The sequence below is a fragment of the Ostrea edulis genome, chromosome 5 (assembly GCF_947568905.1).
Source record: "Ostrea edulis chromosome 5, xbOstEdul1.1, whole genome shotgun sequence".
Lineage (NCBI taxonomy): Eukaryota > Metazoa > Mollusca > Bivalvia > Ostreida > Ostreidae > Ostrea > Ostrea edulis.
This window is the reverse complement of record NC_079168.1, coordinates 32,540,376-32,566,968: the sequence shown is the minus strand read 5'-3', so window position 1 is coordinate 32,566,968 and position 26,593 is coordinate 32,540,376. Positions and strand designations below refer to the sequence as shown.

At 36.3% G+C, this 26,593-nt stretch overlaps 1 protein-coding gene across 5 annotated transcripts in view; it reads right to left on the bottom strand.

The window, feature by feature from the left end:
* Window positions 1-840: 840 nt before the first annotated feature.
* LOC125649285 (kinase suppressor of Ras 1-like) overlaps window positions 841-26,593 on the bottom strand; it is a 55,561-nt gene continuing 29,808 nt past the window's right edge. For 3 of the 5 annotated variants that reach the window (XM_048876721.2, XM_056165810.1, XM_048876722.2), the window contains 7 exons: window positions 25,695-25,793; window positions 24,574-24,735; window positions 22,603-22,824; window positions 20,633-20,767; window positions 19,227-19,356; window positions 1,271-1,351; window positions 841-1,062 (listed from right to left, as the gene is read on the bottom strand). In XM_048876721.2, the coding sequence (XP_048732678.1) occupies window positions 979-1,062; window positions 1,271-1,351; window positions 19,227-19,356; window positions 20,633-20,767; window positions 22,603-22,824; window positions 24,574-24,735; window positions 25,695-25,793 (913 nt within the window). In that variant the 3' untranslated portion in view covers window positions 841-978. Of the gene's footprint in view, window positions 1,063-1,270; window positions 1,352-2,764; window positions 4,294-19,226; window positions 19,357-20,632; window positions 20,768-22,602; window positions 22,825-24,573; window positions 24,736-25,694; window positions 25,794-26,593 lie in introns of all 5 variants that reach the window. The other 2 variants (XR_008803188.1, XM_048876723.2) reach the window with 2 other exon arrangements.

Genomic DNA, 26,593 nt, shown 5'->3' with positions numbered 1-26,593 from the left:
CGTCGAACAGTGAAATTCAACCTGTAAACACATTATGCACTCTGAATCATACATTCTGAATAGAAAAGCCTTAAAGTAGATCATGGTGTACCAATCTATCTGACATGTGAACTTATGTATTTCTCAGAAAGGGAGGTTGCAATATCTGTATCCATGATGAGCAAAAGTCCAGTTTTTTGTTTTACCTACTCTTAGTCCTAGATTAGGTCACGGTGCAGAAATCAAGATGAAATGTGAACTGAGTATGTATTTCTATGAGAGAGCAGTACCTGTATCCATAATGAAAATAAATATCGAAAAGTATTTGACCTACTTTTAGCCCCAGAGTACAATGTATAAGTCATGGTGTACCAATCCAGATGAAAAGCAAACTAAACTTGTGTTCCTCTGAAAGAAAGCTTGTGATCTATTCCAGGGCAGTATTTGTTTTCGTAATGAAAAAGTCCGGAAAACTGTTTGGCCCACTTAAGCCATAAAGTAGGTTACGGTGCACCAATCCAGCTGAAAAGCAAACTCATTCTTGCGCTTTTTGAGGGAGAAGTTGCGACCAAATTAAAAAGCTATACGTGCATTATTCCGTTACTGAAAAAAGTCCGGAAAACACAACCTCGGACAGCCACCAGACGGACGGACGCACTGACAGCGCCATGACATAATGTCTAATGACGGGCGTATAAAAATCGAGGTCCCGTATCGCAACATGCGTTGGCACCTTAAAGACCCCTTACTGCTACGGCCCTGAGCGCCATGCTCTAAATTTGTTGCACAGACACAACTGTCAGAATATAAATATTCAAAGTTAGAATAACAATGAAATTCACCCTGAAAACAACACCGTACTTAAACCAGAAGTTTTATTTTTCGTAACAATTACAGAATTAAGAGTATTCCCATGTCATTGACTTGTTATATACATTCTAAGGAGACCTTTAACATCCCCTTATTTACGATAGAACAAGTTTTTAAATTTATTTTTTTTTATAGAAATCCATTCAGTAGGACACCTCCAGAGCGGCCTGTTATGTCTGGCTCCGAAACACTGTGCTGCTTGTGTAGATTTGCCTGCAAGAAGAATGAGATTATTGCGAATCGAAAACTAAACACGTGCATTTTGTAATATACATTGCATGAAAAAACTAAATACGTGCATTTTGTAATGTATATTGCATGAAAAAATTAAACACGTGCATTTTGTAATGTATATTGCATGAAAAAACTAAAAACGTGCATTTTCATGAATTTGTAATGTATATTGCATGGAAATACTCACATTTCTGTGTAAAGTTTTACTTATATCTTGAAAACTGGGTCGCTTTTCTTCGTCGTAAGCCCAACATTTGCTCGTGAGAGTCTGGAATAGATTTCTTAACACATTATCAAAGTACTGAAATTACTGATGGGAGTGGATTTCTTAACACATTATCAAAAATGAGTCTAGGAATACGGGGCGCCAATTGAGACTTGATCTTTTTGTAATCATAATAATTTTATGTACACAAATTGAATTCTGTCATAACAATATCAATTTAGTCTTACAAAATATGTTATATAAGTACCTACTAGTATAATGCCTTCAATTTTGTAATGTCAAAAATAAAGTTTGTCATACAAAATTATCTTTCAGTGGAAAAAAGTCATTTTTATTTGGACGGAATTCATTTTGTCATGACAAAATTCATTTTTGCGAATTAGGTAGGTATTTGCATTCAAAATTGACTTTTGTTACCTAATTTGCATATTAGATCCCAATAGTCAGTTTTCTGAGACAAAATTTTATTTTTATACAAAGTGTTGATTTCGAGACTCCAAATGAGACGTGATTCTGTACTCAAAATCTATACTGGTGTGGAAAAAATGAGTTTTATCAGACAAATGTGAAAAATGTACACAAAATTCAATTTTGTCTCACAGTTTACAGAATCCTAATATGGGTATGCAAATGTAAGCTCCCATCACGATTTTGTAAGAAGGCATCATATTGCAGTTCAGAACAAGCGAAGAAAGCATTAAACGCCATGATAGCCTCAACACGTGGCATGCCTGACGAAGACATTAATATAGACAAATTACAAGAGTTGCTAGATGAAGATATACCAATAACGAAGATCGCACGGGACTTCAATGTTTGTACTACATCGATTTACAGATGAATAAAGAATCTTAAACTAACGAAGATACCATTCTCTGATATCAGTGATGGTGATCTGGTAGACATTGTGAGCATTCACCCATTGTGAGCAACTTACAACTAAAGGTCAAACATCGGCTTATTTGCACATATATAACTGACAGCAAGAAATCCCTCATGACAAAAATTACCTTTGTCTACAAAAATGACTTTAGTCTACGTACATGTAAATGAATTTTTTTGTCATGGCAAAAATGACTTCTGTTCACTAAAGATAAAATTTTATAACAAGGTTTATTTTGTCATTGCGAAATTGAAGTTATTATAAAAACAATTTTGTAAGACAAAGGTGATTTTGGTAAGACAGAAATCCATTTCGTTTCACAAAATTGTCTTTTGTCAGAATATTTCTCTGTTTTGTTTGCAAATCAGTTTACAAAACTCCAAATTAAACTAGTTTGCATACAAAATTTACTTCTGATATGAAATTGAATTTTGTCTACAAAAATGAATTTTGTCATGAGAATTTAAAGTAACTTTTGTCCACTGAAAGAAAATTTTGTTTAACAAACTTCATCAGAGTAATTTGTTATAAATTTTGTAAATCTGAATTCATTTTTCTTTACCAAAACTTACTTTTGTCCACACAAAATTGGAATTCGAGTACAAAATCACATGCGTCTCACATGGTGTCCCGTAAGGAAATATGAAAAAAGACAGAAATGTACATATCTTCCCCTATATCAAAATAGGGAGAAAAAGTGACATTTGACCGAAACGTTGAACTTTTTTATCTTAAAAGTAGAAACTCAAAGGCTGATTTACTAGTTAATGCTAATATGTCTTTTCTTGGAATATGCAAACAGGAAACCCCATTTGAATTCGGCGGGAATATCAAGAAGTTAGGATCATCCTTTCTACGTGTAATACCTGCCCAACAATTGTTTTACAGGTATACAATACTGTAAGTACCTGTCACATCTGACCCTAATCATAAAGCAAGAGCTGTTGGTTGTTCATCTTGCCTACCGACCAATAGGTGCAGAGCAATATGCTTGCTTTCTTTGAAGTAGTCAAATGACAACAATGTTACGAAATAAATTTAGTTAATTCATAATAACTGCTTGTTGATGTTATAGATATGTTACTGACAAACAAGGTGATGTTACAGGGGGTTTCAACAGTCTCGTTTTAAGTCACTGACAGCATTTCGCAAATTTTATGATGGTTATAATGATCTTGTTTGCGAATACAATCTGTCTTCTAAAACTTGATCATACACAGAACATGCTCTCGTGCATCGAATCAGTCTAGATATGGGGTTTTTGTCTCTCAACTGATTCATCAAGGGAGTGCATGTAATAAATAAATTTTACCCCACTTTGCGGAATCTTTTACATTTATACGTTTATGCATTGTGATTTCACTTCGCGAAACGCTCGTGTAAATCTATTCTTCTATTACACCCCGCTTTGCCCTTGATTGTTTATTTATTAGACAATTTATTAGACACGTGTACTCTCACTTCGGGGAACCCCTGTGTACATTTATTCGTTTATTATACTTTCACGTCCTTCCTTAAGAAACATAAGAAATTGTGAGGTCTTTCTTGGCACACTGATGTTGACTACGGATTGCTTCGTTTACCTGATAAAGACATAGGGCTCACGGCGGGTGTGACCGGTCGACAGGGGATTCTTACTCCTCCTAGGCACCTGCATTTATTTAGAAAGACATATGGGATACAGTAGTTCAATAATGTCACTCAAACGATTTCTGGAACAAAATGGATTCCATTCCAGTATGACCTCCTGATGAAAGAATCATGGAGGTAGAAGATACTAGAAGCAGTGTTTGAAACCTTTATGTCCTTGACAGCAGAAAATTACCAGATGGTCCACGGAAATTAGCTACCAATAAAAGTGTAAAAGTGTAAAGGCTCTCAGCAATCCTAAAATTACTTCCACCCAGGTACTGCAGTAACAATTTGAATTTTGAATATCATGACAATTTAAGTTACATTGAAACTTGGATCCAATGTGACTACTAACATTTTTTTCTGGCCGTGATACCTTTGTGATCCGGGTACTTGTTTAACAACAGGGAAGTCTAAAGTCTAGGGTTCGATGTCGTATCCCGGTGCAGCATCGACTTCGCAAAGCGCCCTGTATTAGTGAAAGTGACAGTTTGTTTTAGATATTAACCTAAATAGTTACCCCTCAATGCTGCGGCCTATGGAATGAAAGGTGAAGACAACGAACAGTGATCAATCTCATAACTCCTATAAAGGTGAAAATAAGGAACAGTGATCAATCTCATAACTCCTATAAGGAATACAAAATAGATAGTTGGGCAAACACGAACCCCTGGATATACCAGAGGTGGGACAGTGTCCCTTGTCGAGCAGTCACAGCCGCCATGAGACATAAATTATGTATGGCAAACTTTACGTACAACTGGTGATATTTCCTATTCCTGCTTGAATGCCTTTATGGTCTGTACCAGGGTTGGGGTCAATTACATTGAAATGTAATTAATTGAATTAGTTACTTTGCTACTTTCTTCAACTAAAATTAAATTACAATTACTCATTTTTAGAGCATGTAATTAATTAAATTACAATTACTTTTTTTGCAAAAGTAATTCATTAAATTACAAATGACTCTCTCAAATTTTATTAGAAAACTAGTATTGAATTATATAATCATATGATGCATGAATAATAACACATTTACAAATTTATCTCAGATTACTGTTTCATTCGGCTATTACATTTGATCATCGTCAGTTTTTCAAAGGTGCTATCATTTAAACTACTAGACATCTTCCTTGCTCAGGAACATTCAAGAATGATATGGCTTTGCCAATTATGTGAAATGCTTTTATAGCAATTATATTATCTGGAGCTCTGAGAACAATAGATGTGGCTTGAATTCACCTGTTCATTATTGTCAGTGAGAACTCCCCTTTGAAAGAAAGAAACAGAAAACACACACAGAGAGAGAGAGAGAGAGAGAGAGAGAGAGAGAGAGTACTTTGCAAACCACAATGTATACTGGTATGTGAGATTTGTACAGATCAAGCTTTAATTTCACCTACTAATGTACAGCGAATTTGATCAGCTTATACAAAGACAAACTAACGAGAGAGGGGGGGGGGGAGAATTTTGGTGTTGAATACACATAAAAAAAATTACTCGAATATCAAATAGACTTACGAAATATTGCAATAATATTCTAAAACAAATCTCATGGTCCTGGAATGGAAATGAAAGTAATTAAAAAAGTAATTGAATTACAGGGTGTTTTCCTCAGGTAATTAATTAAATAACAATTACTTGGAATTAAAATATCTTCAATTACAAATTACATCCAATTACTCCAAAAATGTAATTAATTACAATTATTTTTCATTTACCCCAACCCTGGTCTGTACACATGGACTACTACTTATATTTGACGTTTTTAGAAAAGTAGACTTTCAACATTTTTTCAGATATTTAAGTATTTGAACAATCAATTGGACGATCATGAACATCATACATACTTGATAATTTAATGAATTCTTTAAGATTTTCAAATTTGTCTATTCTACTCAACACATAACGAAATATCAGATCTCTAGTGGATGTTTTCAGGCAGATGTTCTCTGGAACATTGCTGTGTAGAGGTATTTCATTCTAATGAATATAGCTTCCCCTCTAAACACAAAGCCTCGTTGTACTTAAGTCTTTGATTAATATTACATCGGGATTTATATCTGGAGGCCAAAGGAAGATGAATGAGTGGTCCGTAAATCTGAGAAAAATGAGATGAAATGATTGATGATACAGTCTATCCAAACAGTGCTTCATGAAATAATTAGATGTTTCTATTGTAGTATATACGTAGAAGTGATAAGATTTGTCAATATTTGGCCATAAATTCCTCCCAACATTCATTCTTTGAAGAGCCATGGCCTCATTTCCAAAAAGACGAAAAATCTTTTGCACTAAACTTCCCGGTTTTCTCAATACCACACTTTCCGGTTTTCTCACTATCACACTTTCCGGTTTTCTCACGTCCTGTGGGGATCCGGGTTAGAATAGGTCCTTAGTACCCTTTGCTTGTCATAAGAAGCTACTAAATGGGGTGGTCCTTCGGATGAAACCGCAAAAATCGAGACTCCCTGTCAAAGCAGGTGTGGCACGATGAAGACCACCCCCCTGCTCAAAGGCCGTAAGCGCAGATTCATAGGCCTAAACAATTTCAGCCCTTCACCGTTAATGGTGATGTTTCTATACGAGTGAAACATTCTCCCAAGCTGGACGTTAAACAATATAAAACCTCTCGGTATTCTCGCTACCACAATTTCCGGTTTTCTCGCAACCACATTTTGCGGTTTTCTCGCTACCACACTTTCCGGTTTTCTTATCACAATTTCCGGTTTTCTCACCACCACAAAACCCCACATGCGAAAAGTCAGGGTTCGAATCCTGGCCGACCTAAGTCGTTAAAACAAGTAGTGAGAGCTCCATCGCCAAGCGCTCGGCATCAGGTGTGAATGTTACGGGTCCTCCGAGATGACCTTAAAAACGAATGTCCCTTGTCACAGTAGGTGTGGCACGTTAAAGAACTCTCACTGCTCAATGACTGTAAGCGTCGAGCGTAGGCTTGAATTTGAAGCCCTTCATCGGTATTGGTGACGTCCCCATATGAGTGAAATATAAGCGCCAGCATAGGCCTAAATTTTGCAGCCCTTCACCGGCAGTGGTGTCGTCTCCATACGAGTGGACGTTACAAAAGACACAATCGATCACTACCACAATTTCTGGTTTTCTCACTACCACACTTTCCGGTGCTATCAAACATTTGTACCTCACCACAAGGTTGCTGCAAGTACAAGTAATCAATTCAAGCTTCGAGGTCTTAGTTTTTAAATTCTTCAGTTCTATGAAATCATCTTGCTATGTTGACATATTGAATGTCGCACGTTAGCTGGAATCGATACACCGGGACAGTTAGGTCACCGTCAAGTGCATTTTAAGTTCCTACCTGATTGATTTACTGGTTGAAGAGTTCTTATCATGTTTTATAAACACGTGTTTTCTGAAGGAATGCAACAAACATTGACCAAGTATGATTTGACACAAATATGAATTGCATCGATTATGACGTATTATGAATCTTTGAACATTTTAATATATACTTCATGAAATTGTATGTATGGGTCGTGATGCATCTTGGTTGGAATTCAAAGGGAATCCAATGCTTTACGTGTATGATAAATCTGTATAGCGGAAATGAATACAAATAATAGCACGTCGAAACGCTAATTCTACAGCATGCAAAACTCCTGCGTCTAATCTTCTAAATGCCGTTTGGCAAACGAGTAATCACTGCCCATGTTTACGTCTTAGGTTTGAGGCGACCATGGTACGAACTCATGACCTCCCCGGTTACAAAACGAAGACCACTGAGCTACCACGACCGGTCTATAGGGAGGGATTACGTGAAATGGAATATTTTCTCGATGTATAATCTAGATATTTTTGTTTTGCAAACAAGTTTACTTTCCAAAATTGACTTATATTTCCCGAATGAGTGACGAAATTATATAGGAGTGGAAGGGATTTAATTCATATAGTAACTACATGTATATATTCTAATATGATGAAATTGATATGAATAACTCAACGAGTTACATCTTTATGACAATCGGAATTTTAGTTTCTCCATCGTTGATGTCTCATGTTTATATAGCAATTTCCCTATCATCACCAGCATGAAAGGTGAATATAACGAACAGTGATCAATCTCAAAACTCCTATAAGCAATACAAAACAGAGAGTTGGGCAAACACGGACCCCTGCATATACCAAAGGTGAAACCAGGTCCCTAGGAGGAGTAAGCATCCCCTGTCGACCGGTCCCATCCGCCGTGAGCCCTATATCTTGATCAGGTAAACGGAGTTATCCGTAGTCAAAATCAGTGTAACAAGAACGGCTTAACAATTGGCATGAAAAGTCAGACAACATTTGACCCAATGATAGGTTGTATTGGCAAACTAGATCGTTATAACGACCATAGAATTTGCGAAATGCTGATTTTGAACAAGACTGTTGGAACCCCTGAACCATCAACTTGTTTGTCAGTAGCCTGCTTCGGTGATTATGTCTCAACTGATTTAATACGCGAGCGCATGTTCCGCGTATGATCAATTTTCAAATCAAGGCAGGCTACTGGCAAAAACGTTAATGTTACAGAAGTTTCAACATCCTCATTTAAAGTCAGTATTTCGCAAATACAACGTGTAGCATTAGGTCGAATTATGTCTGGTGTGTTTCATACGAATTGTTAGGTTGTACGTTGTACACTGTTATAATCCAAATATATATTTTTTTTAAAAACAGTGTCAATCAAACTTGCCTCAGATGTGCTAGTGACCTATGTATTTCTCCCAGAAAAATAACATTGTGCTTTGAAGGATAAAATAAAGTCCAAACAGTTATACATTCTACAGTGATGAAATTGACAAGGTACTATCAGGCTAGCTCTGTATGCGATGTTAACTTTGAAAGAACTCTCATTTTACTGATTGATTGATTGATTGTATCCTGCTTGACGTGTCGCTCGAGAATTTTTCACTCACATGGAGACGTCACCAAGACCGGTGAAGAGCTTCAAATTTAGGCCTATGCTCGGCGCTTACGGCCATTGAGCAGTGAGGGTTCTTCAGCGTGCCACACCAATTGTGACACGGGTCATCCGTTTTTAAGGTCTTCTCCGAGGACCCGTAACATTCACACCTAATGCCGAGCGTTTGGCGAAGGAACTGTCACTACCTGTTTTAACGACTTAGGTCTGTCGCGGCCGGGATTCGAACCCTGGCTTTCCGCATGCGGGGCGAACACTCTAACCTCTCGGACAATCATTTTACTGAAAGGTCAACACCCAGGTAAGGAAGTAATATAATAACGATTTGAACAGACATAAATTTCAGTTTTGCGTTTTATAACTGAATGTCTTTCAATATGCTTAAGCCTATCTATACAGTCAATTTATTTTCTTAGCTTTTTTCACTCAATTAGTGTTTCGTTATAACTTCAAGCTCTGCCCACATTTCTGAAACAAAAGTTTATTAAAATCTTTTTTATGATCTATACATAAAAATCGGAATTGCCTTCAGATTATTTAACCCCAATATCAAACTCAAAATATTTACAAGATGCAGGAAATTATATAAATTTAGTTTAATTAAAATTCTTTGCAATACCCGGATTCATTGTTCTGAAATTTGTTTCCATGGTATTCCACAGCCCCCTTTAAGAATGCACTTGGATTTTTGCACAAATTAAGGATGCAATCTCATTTCCTCTTACCAACTGTAAAAAGAGCTGAATCATTTAAATTTATTATTTTGGTACAGAAAAAAATCAATTATTACGTTGATGCTCTCGCCTCGCTATGAATCTTTACTAAATAACAGAACTGTTGCCTGCCACCGTGCTTTGGGTCTTCGCGGAACTCTATATCTGGACTAAACAATACAACTTTGGTCTACCATGGTGCTTTGAATCTTCGGGGCACGCTATTGATCTTCTCTGAACAAAATAAGTGGTTTATCGTAATGCATTGTGTCTTCGAAACACACAATGCATATAGTCTGAGGAATACAGCTGTGGTCTACCATTACTTTGTGTCTACGAAACACACTCTATATCTTGTCAAAACAAAATCACTGTGGTCTGCAACAGTGCATCGCGTCTTCGCGGAACGCTGTTTCAGCTTGTCTGAACGATACCAATGTGGGCTACCACAGCGCTATAAGTTGTTTGTATCATGTTTACTCAATACAATTGTGGTTTACCACAATGTTTAGCGCCTTCGTGGTACATTATGTATCTTGTTTGAACAATACAAGAAAGCTCTACTATAATGTTACTCGGTGTGTTCTCGGCACATTGTCTTTGACAATGGAACTATGGCCTACCACAGTGCACTGAGTCTTCGAGGAACGCTATTTATCTTGTCTTATATAATTATGGTCTACCAAAGTGATTTGTCTCTTGGAGCATTAGAAGTATGCAAGGTGAAGACAACGAACAGTGACCAATCCCACAACCCCCACAAGCAATACAAAATAGACAGCTGGGCAAACACGGACCCCTGGACACACCAGAGGTGGGATCAGGTGCCTAGGAGGAGTAAGCATTCCCTGTTGACCGGTCACACCCGCCGTGAGCCCCATATCCTGATCAGGTAAACGGATTTATCCGCAGTCAAAATCAGTGTGCCAAGAACGGCTTAACAATCGGTATGAAACACGTCAGACAGCATTTGACCCAATGCGAGGTTGTATTGACGAACTAGATCGTTATAACGACCATAGAATTTGCGAAATGCTGACTTCAATCGAGACTGTTGAAATCCCTGTACCATCAACTTGTTTGTTAGTAGCTTACCTCGATTTAAAAACTGACTATACCCAGAACAAGCTCTTGCATATCGAATCAGTTGAGATATATAAACACCATATGCAGGTGATAATGGAATATTGCTACATAAATGTGGGAAGTTGACGATGGAGAAACTGAAATCATCCCGTTTGTCATACAGTTGAGTTGTTAGTTTGCCGTTAATGTCTACTTTCAATAAAATATCTAAGTATGAAGCAGAAGTGGACGACTCTGTGGTGTTCTTTATTTCGAGCTCACAAGTATCTTGTCTGAAAATTATAATCGTGGTCTACCATAGTGCTTTGAGTCACCGCAAAATGCTATGTATCTTGTCTTCGCCGTGATGAGAGCGTTGGCCTAGTGAGTTCGAGGCTCGCTCATGCCATGGCAGCTTCAAACCTAAGACGTAAAGACAATGAAGTGATTGATCTTTCGCCAAACGCTCGGCATTTAGAAGTCAGAGTTGCGGGTCTTTCGGATATAGCCGTAAGTCCCGTGTCGCTGCAGGCGTTTGCACGTTAAAGAACCCTCGTTGATACGATCCTGTGCGCCAAACATAGGTCTAAATATATGGTACTTCACCGACAGATGGTGACGCCTCAATCTAAGTGAAAAATTCTCAAAGGGACGTAAAGCAAATAAACAATAGATATTGTCTGAGCACTACTATACTGCTTTGAATCTTCGGCACGGTATGTATCTTATCTTAACAATACAACTGTCGTCTGCCATAGTGCTTTGAATCTCCGAGGCATACTTTGTGTCTTGTCTAAACAATCCCGTGATTGCCTCGTACAATGTATAATTTCCTCAGCTAATCTTTAAACCACAATACACTAGATTGTACGTATTTATGAGGCTGTACGACATTTCATATATTATTTCATCTGTTTTAACCAGAATTATTTGATTTTAAATTGGTGTTTACAAACAACTGTCACTCGGCCTTTTCAAGTGACAGTCACGTGACCAGTTCAAACTTTCAGATCATCGGTGGTCTTATCTGTGTAAAAATGTGTATTTTGTAAAAACAGTACCTTGCCGTAAGGTTAAGAAAAATAAAATTATCAAATACCTCTTAGTGATTCGTTGTTTTATGCTCATTCAGGCTTCAAGTTAGACAGTTGCGTCTGAGTTATATAGGCCTACATCATGTTGGGTTTCCCCTGATGCGCATGGGGTTATTTATTGCCGCCTAACAGACAATACGTACCCACTATATTTACGTTTTAAATAATATTCTCACTGTTTTCTTTTACAATCGAATGTTTTCAAGCATGCAATTAAAGGAAAGTTAAAAACTTTAAAAACTAATTAATATTCTACCATTTAATTAAGATACAATTACCAGTAAAATGCACATTTTCCAGCGCATAAAATGATTTGCAAAATGAATGGTATAAAAAAAAAACACACGAGAAGATTCATCGAGAATTTGAATGATCTTTCTCATAAGTCACTCAGTTATGATGAATCATTTATCAAACATCTAAAGGTTTTGGTTCAAATTTATGTAATCATTACTTTTAACCAATTTTAAGAGTGGGTACACTAGCTAGCTGATATGTATGTTAAATGTAGAGAGACAATATACTTAAATTGTTTATAAATTGAGTGTTTCACTGGATCAGTTGTGAAGTACAATGTGTACATGTAAGTATTTATTATACCATAAATTTCATATTTTCTTTTATCACATTATGACTGCTTGACATGGGCCGTTTCATCCGATTTTTAATCTACCTGAAACTTGGCCAAATTCAAGGCGCACCCCCACCCCCCCTTATATTAAGAATTGCTACTTATTCTGTCATTCATCTTTCATTTATTGCAAAGTAATAATAAAAATGAAATCAAAGGCCTAAAGGGCCTGAGAGTCGACTCGCTCTTCATTGTCAACTGGAATAGGTAATCTTGAAGGAGCAAGATAGTAGTAATCAAGGATGACGAACATCCTGTGTGTGAATTTACATATGCACGCTTCTTTTAGCAGGATTTATACTTTAATGCATCATAACTGTGTATGGTGACTAAATTTGACTAAGTCATGACCACTACCATTTAAATTACATGTACATATCCAACATGGATGTAAATAGTCATTGCTAACTTATGATTGTGCTAAACAATCCATGATGTACAAATGCTAAGAATTGGAGGAAAATCATTATATAGTCATATAGTACTTTATATCACAACAGAAAACCCTCAAATAAGCACCACAGTGGTTGTAAGAAGATACCATCCAACAAAAAAGTTTAGCAAATCAATTCCTTGAGCTTAAACTTTAGTCAATATAACAATGACTATGCAGTTGACATCTGTAAGAAACATCGCTGTTTTTACTGTCCTGACTCTCCGTGCATATTTTGAGAGTTTATTCATCAACTAGTCATAAAATGCTACCATCAAAACAATAAAGAAAACAAGAAGCGTTTGTCAAACAATACAAACATACAACAATGCCCCCACTCCCAAAGTGGTGCAGAATTGTAAACGGTTATACACATGCATCATTTAATTGATAATAGTACCAAACCAATGCAAGTCAAGATGTTGAGTGGACAATATCTTCCTATGTCCAGAATGGACTGACCCTTGGCCTTTGACCATGTGACCTAAACTATATAGGAGTCATCTATTCCATAGGATGTACCAGTGTACCAAGTTTGGTGTCAATCAAGCTACTGATTCTTGAAATATACGAGACAATATATTACTATGTCCAGTTTGCCCTTGATCTTTAACCATTTGACCTCAAAATCAATTGGGGGTCATCTACTCCTTAGCTTAGGATGTACCAGTGTACCAAGTTTGACGTCTGTCAAGCAAAGGGTGTTCAAGATATTGAATGGACAGTATATTCCTATGTCCAGAGTGGACTGACTTTTCACCTTTAGACCTAAAAATCAATAGGGGTCCTCTTCTGCTCATAACCAACCAACATTTGAAATATCATAACGATCAAGTGAATGTTTCCCAAGATATTAAGCGAACATGTTGTCTACCGACCGACAAGTGCAAAGCAATCCCCCCTCCTGTTCTTCTTTGAAAGGGGGCATAAGTAATTGTTTACAGAATCTCATATATATATAGTCACATGAATTTAGAAATATGGCTGAAATGGGTTTCCGTACTTCGGAAAAACGTAAATACTGACTATCACATTGACATTAATGGGCTTCCATAATTCTAGAAAAAAACTACAATTGGAATATGCTGATTAATTTACACTCGTATTTAACCAAATATAATACACACTTTTGAAAAAAAAAAATTATGTGAAGGGACACATTATACATACCACTAAAGGTTTTTGACTCATTTTGTTTTAGTCAATGCAATGTGCACTTCTAATTTTTCGCCGCGTTGTTTACTTATCTAAAAGCGTAAAATTGTTGTTTTTTTTTAATTATCTTACACCCTGTAACTAATCATTATGAAACACTTCAAACAGCCAATTAAAATTTATCATCGTACAATTTTTAAAACTGCCATGATATTATGATACCGTGACTAGCACATGTTTTGTGTACACGTCCTTTGTCACTTGATTTTGTCAGATTTCTGCATGTAGCACGTTTTTCATGGATCTGGGAATATGCGATTACTTTTGAGTTTTAACTTTCCTTTTGCAGTAAACGACTGATGTACTTACCCATCTAAATGCGGCGAAATTTTAGAGGGTTACATGTATGTATCATTTAGTGCCAATCAAATTACTGGCGTTGATTATTGATATGTTTATAATTACCGAGAGGGTCGTTATATCGCACCTTGGTACGTCAGTTTTCGAAGCTTGGGTGATGTTTTGATTACAAAACATTGAACGCTCGCATCGGCTATTTAATTGATATATATATATGTGTGTGTGTGTGTGTGTGTGTGAACTTTAAACAAAGAAAATATCGAGTCTTTTAAAACTGTATTACTACGAACTCTCGTTCTTTGCTGAAATTAACATTATTTCCCCGAAAATACTGCTATGTAGTGTGTATAAGGACAAGATTGTCGTTTTCTTAAAAAACAAATTTGTTGCACTGCATACAAATTCAATTGCATGCTTTTTTGAGAACCTGCATTATTTCTACAAAGATTTCTCGTGACGCTAAATGTGATTGTACACACAAACAAAGGTATTTCCACAATTTACAGGCCCCAAAACTTGGCAAAAGGGGATGCGTATTAAAATATATTCGGCAAAATACGGTAAATCACCGTAAATGTGATTATCTATATCTGACTGTAGAACGAAAACATAACAAACTGGACGTGCGTTCCTCATCTCACCCTGGTAGATTCCCGCAGAAATAGTCACATGTTTCAGGCTTTGACACACTTTCGAAGAGGCCTCGACGGGGAGTATGATCGGTCGTACATTTTCAAATATTTACTATGCTTTTCCAACCTAAGAAAGAGAGATATCACTTTCTTCACTAAGAAATATTTACTTATAAGTTATTTGTTTTATGTTTACGAATCTGTTTTTGTAGTTGATATATTTATACACATGTACAATCGCCTGTTGCTTACATCATGTATTCATGCGCACTATGTTTAGTTTCTTTAAACGTATTGAGGGGACTCATTTAAATTACATTGTTATAAGAATGTCAACATACATGTATGATATGTCTTCAAAACTTAATAAAGCTGTTCAAAAAGCAAAAGAACATTTTTTGAAGATCTTTGTGCGCGGGATTTATTTGCTGTCGGTGTAAGAATAAACAGAGAGTTTGTGATACGCGATGAATCCGCACGCCGTTGATAGCAAGGAGCATCTCGCTTCGCGAGTCGACTCAATAAAAATTGCTTAGATCCAAGCCTTCGATAAATCAATGAATTCAATTGCGAAAAATAACGATAAACAAAATGAAAGATTTTGGGGCGAGATCAAAAGTTCAATGTCTGACAAAAACCAAATTCACATAGTTTTTACCAAGACCCCCCCCCCCCCCCCCCCCCTCACGAATTAAATATGATGCCTGTTGAAACTAATCGACTTACACGTAAGAACAAACTAGTATGAATAACACTCTGTATACCTTTTCTACTGTTCATTCACAAAAGAAAGTGTACATTAAAACTATTTTAAAATGTTCATTAAAATGTGATATTATCATGTAGTTTTTACCAGACACTTGTTTTTTTTCCTCTTTCCACTAATATGTAATCGATGTCGGATGACAAAAACTTACGGAAGTTTTCAACCCCCCCCCCTTCCCCCTAAGCTAACTATTTGAATTTAGATTTTTATCCGACATCAATCTTTAAATCTCGCACCTTACATATATACTTCATTTTGCCAATCATTTCATTTAAAATCTAATAAAATGTTAGATTTCGTGTCCATTACTGACTTCATTTGTTTCGGTAAATTTTTATGTAATATGATTTTTTATTGCGTAATCTGTGTGTCCGAGTTTTGAAAGGCACGGTTTTGACTAGGGTCTCTTTATAAACACTACAAATGACCAAATTGAAAATGTACACACATTTCCTCTCTCGTTTAAAATAAGAATGTTGTTGTGTCAACCTCGCAGGAGAATACATACACATATGTCTTTTAAAAAATATTTCCCTATTTTATTAATACTTTGTTTGATATACATAACTTATGCATACCACGAAATTCATGATGTAATTTGTGTTGAATTTTTAACCTCCACCCCCCCCCCCCCACCCCCTTCTTTCTGATGCTACTTTAACATAAACTTGTCATTTCCCTGACGATCAGTAATATTCATAACCCTGTAGGTTTATGATAAATTGAAATAACCAAATAAAATAATAAAACCAAACATGAATAATTCCTCTACAATACTGCATTAGATTTTTCCGTCAGTAAACAATGGAGCTGCGTTGCAGTAGTGTATCCCCTAATCTATCTCTTTGCTACTGTTGGAACTATTAATTAAATCTGGCAAATGGCTCATTTTATCACTATTTTGTCTTACAACCCAAGATATTATAAAAAAAAATAATAACACATTTCGCTGTATCAACGATAAAACGCAGTAAAAACAATTGCGCATTGAAAGTGCGGTAAAGTGCGTGATTGTGGGGCAAAGGTATACGCGTTAAAGTGAGTGATTGTGGGGAAGGGTTAATGTAATTCTGTACAAAAATAATACATGAACATCGGGTCATATAGCTTTAAGAAGGATTGTTTTTGCATCATATTGTTTATTTGATTGTGGGTATGCTAGATATGTACTTTCGCGGTAGAAGTGACTCATATACATTTTGACAAACTCCTTTTACGAGGTTCAATTTATCTCACGTGTTGTGGCCCCTCCTCTACGCTACCGGATAGTTCCCTATTCGAAGCAAGTACTTACTGAGAAAGATGTTTAACGATGTTTCCTACATTTCCAAAATTAAAAGTCTCAGTTGTGGTCCGGCCCAGACCCCGGGATTGATGATGAAATACGAATTTGCACTACATTTCTCTATTTTATGGCCATGGTAAATTTTAAGCTTCTAATTATAGAGCTGATTCTTGAAATATTCCTACCGTATTATAAAACTATAAATCCCAATCATCACCTAATTTATTGACTCTGGAAGTCATGATTGAAGAAAGTGTAGACTTGTGGGTCTCCAATTTTTTTTTTCCAGACCAATTGTGGGTCACTGTACAGCTTCGGAGGTCATGTTCTGAACAAACGCCAATCTTTAATATAAAAAGGCTTTGCTATATGTATCTTTTATGGCTGGGTGGTTCTTGACATAATTTTGAAACCTCCTATCTTATAACGAGTTATTTTTGCGTATTACAAACTTTGCGAAAATACCCCCAAAACACTGTTACTTTTTTATTTTTCTGTAGTTCTTTGTTTGCGAGTTGAGTTATTCATATCTTGTAAGATATGATACACAATCGGTATACATTTTATGCGAATTTAATTGTTTGCGCTTCAAAAATACTTGCAAAGAAACCGAAATTTGGATTATCACGAAAAAAACATAATACGGTATATTTTATTAATTTTGAATTATCATTTCTTAGACGGGAATATAATCCCCTTCGTGTAAGGAAAATTCGTACATGCTAATGATGACTACAACAAACATTGATCAATCTGTAACCATGTAAATCATTACAAATTACATTTCACTATTCTAAACTCGAAAACATAGCAAACACTGAACCCTGAATACACCACAGGTGGTGCCTAGGAGGAGTAAGCATCCCCGTAAACCGATACCTCCAGCCATGAGCTCTCTTGTCTTAATCAGGTAAATGGAGTTATCCATTGTTTGAAAGTAGCAAAGGAGAAATTTCATGCTATGTCTCAGACGGGTTAAGATAGATCATTCCAATGTGATTGATTGCTCAGAAATTACTTGTAAGTCAAGAGGGAATTTAGTGCCCATCACTTCAATATAAACAATGAAGATAATGGAAATAAAACTTTAAAAGTTGCAAATAAGGACGGTATTGGAGAAAGGGTAGTCAATTTAAGTATGGATTTAAAACTGTCCACCCAAATATCTAATCCACTATGTAAGAGGACCATAGGCCACATCGCTCACCTGAGCCACCTTGGCCCTGCCGTTGTTCAAGGTCAACACCAAAGTATTAGAAGGTTTTGCCATCTTATATGCAAAATATGAAAGCCCCATCTTGAATAGTTCAGGAAATATTAAATAAGTCAAAAGATCAAATACCATTGTGTCACAATGCCTTGCCATAAAGAATTTCTATACAAAATATGAAAGTCCTGCCTAAAATAGTTCCTGATATACATAATACATGTAGGTTATGCTTTTAAAAATAGGTCAAACCTAGAGTTCATGGTCAAAAGACATGATATGAAATGAAAGGTCTTGCCATAAGAAATAAATATACAAAATATGAAAGATCTAGATATATTGAATATGTAAGATTTTTACCATAACTAGGCCAAACTTCCAGGTCAAGGTCATAAGATCACACACCACTATATCACATAAAAGGAATGTATTCACAAAATATAAAAGCCCTTAAATAGTTCAAGAGATATTTTTAAAGATATTAATTTCTTATGAATATCAGCATATAAAACTTTTACCTCTATTGTGGCCCCTCCCCATCCCCGGGGGCCATGATTTTAATAATTGTGAATCTGCACTATGCCAGAAAGCTTTCATGTAAATTCTAACTTTTCTGGCCCAGTCGTTCTTGGGATGCAGATTTAAAACAGTTCCCCAATTTATTCACAAGTAAAACTTTGATCCTCTAATGTGGCCCCTCTCTACTCCCCCCCCCCCCCCTTGGGGGGCATGATTTTAACAAACTTGAATCTGCACTATGTCAAATGACTCTTCATTTGAACTTGAATTCACTTCACCTAGGGATGCTTTATGCAAAGTGCTGAAAATTGCCTGCTGGTTGTGAAGAATTTGTATTTCGCCATTATCTCCCCTAGGAGAAAGGCATTGTCCTTCATTTGAAAAAGAAAACTTGAATCCCCTTTACCCAAGGAAACTTTTTGCCAAGGTTATCTAAAATGGGCACAGTGGTGCTGAAGAAGTCGAAAATGTGAAAAGTTTACAGACGGACAGACAATGGGTAATCAGAAAATCTCACTTGAGGTATCAGCTCAGGTGAGCAAAGAAAGACAATATACTTTTCAACGTACAGCCATTTCAATTGTATAGCAAATAAAATTTTACCTCGAGAATTTTCATTCCTGTTTTATTTGGGATCATCCGTTTCTTGTCTTTACAAGTTTGCCAGATAATGAAGTCTGGAACATTTCCATGATATGGATAGTGGGCAGTCATCAACTCATAGACGACAGTTCTACAATAGTTTAAGGAACATTGTAAGTTTGTCAACAACTCTAGACGATAGTTCTACAATAGTATAAGGAACATTATAAGCTTATTAACAACTCATAGACGACAGTTCTAAAATGTACAATACTAAGTAAATGAGGAACATCATTTAGCTTGTCAACAACTCTTATAGACGACAGTTCTGCAATAGCATAAGAAACATTATAAGCTTGTTAACAACTCATAGACGACAGTTCTACAATAGTATAAGGAACATTGTAAGCTTGTCAACAAATCATAGAAGACAGTTCTACAATAGCATAAGAAACATTATAAGCTTGTTAACAACGCATAGACGACAGTTCTGGAATAGCATAAGAGACATTATAAGCTTGTTAACAACTCATAGACGACAGTTCTACAATAGTCTAAGGAACATTGTAAGCTTGTTAACAACTCATAGACGACAGTTCTACAATAGTATAAGGAACATTATAAGCTTGTTAACAACTCAAAGACGACAGTTCTAAAATGTACAATACTAGCTAAGTAAATGAGGAACATTATAAGCTTGTCAACAACTCATAGACGACAGTTCTACAATAGTATAAGAAACATTATAAGCTTGTTAACAACTCATAGACGACAGTTCTAAAATGCACAATACAAAGTAGATAAAGAACATTGTAAGTTTGTAAACAACACATAGACGACAGTTCCAGGACAGAATGATGAACATTTAATGCTTGTCATTCAAAAAAGTATATAATTGATAAACTTTTATTTCTCTGTTATATGTTATAAACGAGGCAATTAGATTTCATAAAATGCAGACATTATGTAGGATTTCACAGGGAAACAAGCAATAAATAATTTCTGTCCAGCAAAAATTTGCATCTCATGAATCAAGCCAATCACACGTCTTGTCGTCGAGGAAATGAAAGAATCATTAAGAATGAACTTAAGATCAACGGAACAAAGAGACGGATTTTAATTTACTTGTCGCATGCTTCAAACCACTCACTAATACTATTTTGACATTTCTGGATTTTGAAAAGGTCGTGTTCTGCCGTAATGCCGCTGATGCTCAGCATGCTTTCACGAGATTTTGTCAAATGTGTATTGAGAAAACTTGCGCTGTAGGTAGTTTTTGTCCACTAGCTCGCACATTACGTCTAAATGTCAATTTATTTTATTGGATTCTTCTGGCGGTCTAGTTCATAAAATGTATCCTCGTGGGGAATTGCAGAAAAGTGCTATAAATGAACATAGAGAGCACTATATTTGTACATGAAACTCACCCAAAAGCATACACGTCCGTCTCGAATGTATAAGGTTCCAGCGCAACAAGCAGTGGTGGAACGACGGACATAGAACGTAGGATTTCCGGAGCAATATATGTCAAATCACCACGTGGTAAACAGGCAAACCCAGGCCTATAAATAGCCAATGCAAGAGTCTTGATGATAATTGGTACATGAATAGCATTGATATTAAAACAAATGCTGCAGTCTACAAACAGATAAAACCGGTCGCGGTGGCTCAGTTATTTGATCGTTTGCTTTGTGGCCATGGTGTCACATGTCTGAGCCTCGCTCGTATCCTGGCCTCGTCAAATCATAAACATCAAAAATAGGCAGTGATCGCTCCTTCGCCAAACGCTTGGCATTTAGAAGTCAGAATCACAGGCCTTTCGAGTGCGACCTTATTAAAGAGGTCACGCTAAAGAATCTTCAATGCTGTATACATGTAGCCCTAAGTGTCATGCATGTGTCTAAATCAAGAGAAACAGTTACACATTAAGATTATTATATGATGGGAAGGACTGTATTTTGCGAAAGCCTTCAGTAGTTCCATTTGATCAGTGACGTTAAAACATGTTGTTACACGTCACTGGTAAACGTATTATGACGGAAAACATCATACATCCGAGGTTAGATGGAATCGGCCGAGGTGATCCGAGTGACGTCTAAATACTACAGCTGGTGACGTCTCAGTATGAGTGAAAATTCTCAAAGGAGCATAAAACAAACAGCCAATATAAAGATTTTGAGAATTATTAACGAGTTGTGAAAAAGTATATTATTATCTCCGTGTTGCACGGTACTAGGCGCTCGTACTAGGCTCAAATTTACATGCATGTTAAATTGTCTAACGTACTAAAGCGAGTCATATATATTGATAAATTTGCACAACCTCTAAAATACCAAAGTATCTGTAAACTGATGGATGCTCCCCGAACCGTATGTAACCAATGAACTCCTCGTATGACGAATGACTCGCACAATAAATTATTTGTGTAATATATTATCATTACCTGTTCAACAAAACTGTCGAAATTGCGGAACCTTTTCCTCATATAAGGTAATTTTGTAAAATTACCCCCGAGATCTTGCTCCAGAAAAAAAATCAATAAATGTTGAAATATTGTTGAAATAAAGGTTGTTTTCATAAATATGTTCTGAGTGACCTTGACCTTTAAAATGAGCTTGGAATATTTGTGATCAATTATGATCAATTTCTAGTGAAAGGCTTAGGAGATGAGCTCGGATGGGTATACGGACGGACGGACGGACGGACGGACACGACGTCAACTATATGCTCCCCCGAAAATTAGTTCCCCCGAAAAATTTTCGTGGAGCATAAAAAGTTAGAAATTTGATTAAAGGTGATTGTTGTTGTGGACTTTGCTAATTGTTTCATCACCAGTGATTCTTTATACAAGATAAAGTTTTCATTTCGGGCCTCCATGGCCGAGTGATTAGACCATCGCGCTCAAAATCACACGGCCTCTCACCCCTGCGGGCGCGGGTTCGAATCCCGCTCGCGCCGGTAAGTGAGAAAGTTTCCCAGTTTACTTTCGGAAGGTCGGTGGTCTCTTCCCAGGTACATTGTATCTGGGTTCTCTCTTCCACCAATAAAAACTGGGCGCCACCAGATAACTGAAAAATTATTGAGTGTGGCGGAAAACAGCAAAAAATCAATCAATCATTTTTGTGTTTTTCAGACGGTTATCGGTATAGACTAGTTTTTGTCTCCTCCCAAAGTACAGAGTGCCTAACAACTGTTTCATTATCTGAAACTTACCGTGTTTTAACATTGTTTTGAAAATCGAATTGAATACACATGTACAATATCCTTGGATGTTACAGATATAAGTAAATGCATGACGATCCACCGTTTTCACATGAATTTTGACATATAACTGATCCATTGCATTATGGGTATATATAGAAGAGTGGCTTTGCATATTTCCCGATATGTTACTTACCTGTCATATTTAACTTCCGCAAATCCATAATCAATCACACTGATTCTGGCGTTTGGACACAGAAAAATATTTCGCGTTGTTAATCTCTTGTGCACTATTTCTCTGGAATGGAGGTACCCCATGCCGTACGACACCTGGCGGATGAACTGGAGTTTTGAGATCAGTGACGTCTTTTCACGTTGGACATGAATATGGTCATACATGGAGATTCCGCCTTGACAACTAAAAAAAACCGCAGAAAATACTGGAAACGATTTCGTCCGTGTGACATTATTGCTCTCGTTTTCTTTGGGCGAATTTAAAACGGACCTAATATTAAACTAGGTGGGTTTTAAGGTCACCTGAGTAAACATTTTTAACTTCTTGATAACTACTACTCCAATTATTTTCAAATTGGTATGAAGCATCTTTGGGATAAGGAGACATAAATTCTAATTTTCAGAAATACTGCATCCCTTGGGCCTTAGGGGTGGGGCAAAAATTAACCAATTTTCGGAAATATTCTCTACAACTGCACATCTTTTAAAAATAAAAAAAAAATGCATAGTAATATAGAGCAGAAAGGTCTCTACCAAAATCGTAAATTTCATGACCCCCGGGGTAGAGGTTCTGACTCCAGGGCGGGGTCAAACTTGGTATAAATAGTGTATATGTGCAAAACATGTAAATGAAATCTGCTTTAAGGCTATTGATACTAAATTAAAACTAAATAGATATTTAGAAGGAATAGGTAGTTCTTGACCAAAATTGTAAATTTGATGGTCCTAGGGGTAAGGAACTGGTCCCAAGGGTGGAGCCAAAATTATTTTAGTGATTATCGTCTTTATCATTTGAAGAACTTCTTTGAATTTACTGATACAATACAAAAACTAAATGCATGATTAGGAAAAGCAGAAAAGGATGCACAAAAAGTGAATTTCGCAACCCCAGGGTTGACTTTAGGGTGGGTCTAAATTAGTGGTATCGTTTAATGATAATACATATATCATACCACGTACATGTAAAGCCTTTCATCTGTGTATGCACTTTTGAGTCTGGTATTGAAGTTTTTAAGAACACATCTTATCTGATACTGTGGCTGAACATTAGAATTTAGCCGAGATATTCAGAACAGAGCATTTTTTGTAGATTTTTAGCTCTTGGGACTAGTGATACTTTTTTAAAACTGATACTAAGGTGACCGAAAAGGCCTGTGGGCCTCTTGTTTATTGTAAAATGCGGTGTATTGCAAATCTCATGGAATATGTGATGTGGGGAAATATGAGAGGCAGGGGATCTGGGGACCGCCTTAAGGCCCCTGTGGGTTCAGGGCGAAGCTCTGGTGGGGACTCATGTCGCAAAACCCCGTCATTTACTCTACTAAACTAATATACTGGAGAGAGAGAGAGAGAGAGAGAGAGAGAGAGAGAGAGATCTGTCGTTAAAATATTTGTGTCTCAAAAATAACTTCGCGTTATATAGTTCCGATTTATAATTTAATCAACATTATAATGCCCATTCAATCAAATTTACTCCATTTTTGAATTTCACTCAAAAAAAAAGAAGACAAAAAAGGTGATTTCATTCATAAAACCCGGGAGCTCCCAGGACCTCAAGGCGGCCACCAGACCTTTTGCCGTACTTTGTGTACACTTCATTTTCTCTCTGGGTACTCGCCTGATATACATGTAAATTGCTTTTAACTTTAGGTATTGTTTCGTAAGGGCTTGTAGCCAGTTTCGCTGTTTTATATTATTCAATGATATAATAAAACATTAAGGTACAATATTTCCCCCACCCTCCAATCTCGGTGTGTTAATTGTATAATATACGTAATACCATAATACGCTTCTTTTCTAAATCAGATATTGCGAATATGAATTACCTTAATATTATTGCCAAATGACAATCTAAACAAATCAAGAATTGTATAATATACGTAATACAATAATACGCTTCTTTTCTAAATTAGATATTGAGAGTATGAATTACCTCAATATTATTGCCAAATGGCATTCTTCTAAGCAGGCGCCCATAAACAGTAATAAATTTTCGTGTCGAATTCGACACAACTTTCTGACTTTATTCCAGAAATCATCGGATTCAGAGACTGCGTCAAAACTGTGGATATTCACATCTCCATGCCATCTTCCTCTGAAAATAAGAATCAGTGCTCTACTTTCAATCGCCTTTGTAGTTTATGGGAATTACGCTTGTAATTATTCTTTCGCTTATTATCATCTTCAAACAGCTGAAAAATCTATAATATTCCTGTATCTTAAATCTTCATCATTCCTAATTAGAACTTATTAATTAGATTGCTTGTGTTGTATCATGTTTTGGCTTTTAGCTTGGTCTGGTGACCTTCACAACGTTCCGTAACTCCGTATCCCAGACACACACAGTGTGTCGTCATTTCATTTATTCACTATATATTTCATTGGAAAATCCTTTTTTTATAAACACTTATTGTGTGGTCAATATCAATCTGATTTCCATAATTTTTTTCACTTAATTATGCAAAATTGTTCAAATTTTCTTTTCTTAGGATGCTAAGCAAGTTGTGATACATTGATCATTGAGAATAATTTATGAATCATCAAGGCAAAAATTCTAACCTCAAAATGCTACAATTTCTTGCCAAATTTATGTCGTAGAATTTCAATTTCGCATCTGATGGGTGATTATTACCACAACGCCTACAGATAAACTTATTTTGAAATTAAATGAAGAAATTTTGCATTTTATGATATATTGTATCCATAAAAATGAGCTACAAATAACGTTACAATAATTTTATTTTTAAAAAAGGCATTTTTCAATGAAATATTTAGTGAAAAAGTGAGATGATGACTCACTTCTGGTCAGGTACTGTATAATTCATTATATGTCTCTGTGTATGCTAAACACTGCAACCCATTGTACTTATTGCGAAGGTGAAAATATCAAAACTTTACAGAAAACAGACTGTGCACAGGGGCATATATGATCAGAAAAACTCACTTTAGCTTTCGGCTAAGGTGAGCTAAAACCAATCTATAGTTTATCCATGTCTCCCACACAAGCTTATCGTTCTGTTTTATAATATCTCTATCTATCACATGCACAAGTACCTATATATTGTTTGGTGTCTTCCAATCCGCAGACAATCACCAAATTCCAGGTCGCTGTGAGCGATGGAGAAGTCCTCAAGGCGATCGTGTTTCTCCGATCTGTACAAAAGGAACCGAGATTACTGACAGATGCATTCCAAGAAAAAGTCATAGTGGGACATTCATCTATCGTATAAAAAAACACCCACCCACCCCCAAACGAACCAGTGATTCAAAACTATCCGCAAATATGAAGGCCTTTAATACATTGTACATGTACTACTGAATTCGTGAAAACTCCTGATATTTAGTTATCAGTATTTATGAATTATGTCTAGTCTAATATTTGAGGAGAGGTTCCATTTAGAAACTGATGAATGGCCTGTGTGTGCTTATGGAATTATGCTTTTCCGAAATCTCTTCGGGAAATGTCGACAACATTGTCATTGTGAATGTTATTGATGACCTTTATAGAGATTGACTATGAGTTTATGCCTGAAAGCCGATAAAACCCACTAAGAAGGGAGGACATTGGTAAATCATAACTGTCTTATACCAGTATTTTTATTTATTAAGAGCGATAATCTGCCTCCAGTATCATAGTATGCATGTGTATATCAATATTATTCTTGTATCATGATTTGTATGTGTATATCAATATATTCTTAGACTTCAACAAAAATGAAAAACGAAAATATTCATATCTAGTGATCAGTCATCCACAAAATTACTTTGTTAAACGCTACTCAGATTCCATGCACAAGTACTCTGAAGTTGAAATAAAAAATATGCTGGAGTTACTCATTGACAATATCTTCGTGGTCTTTGGTGACCAGGTCTTTCAACAGTCTGTTGGAATCCTCATGTGCACAAATTGTGTTCCCTTTCTAGCTGACCTGTTTTTATATTCAAATGAAGCA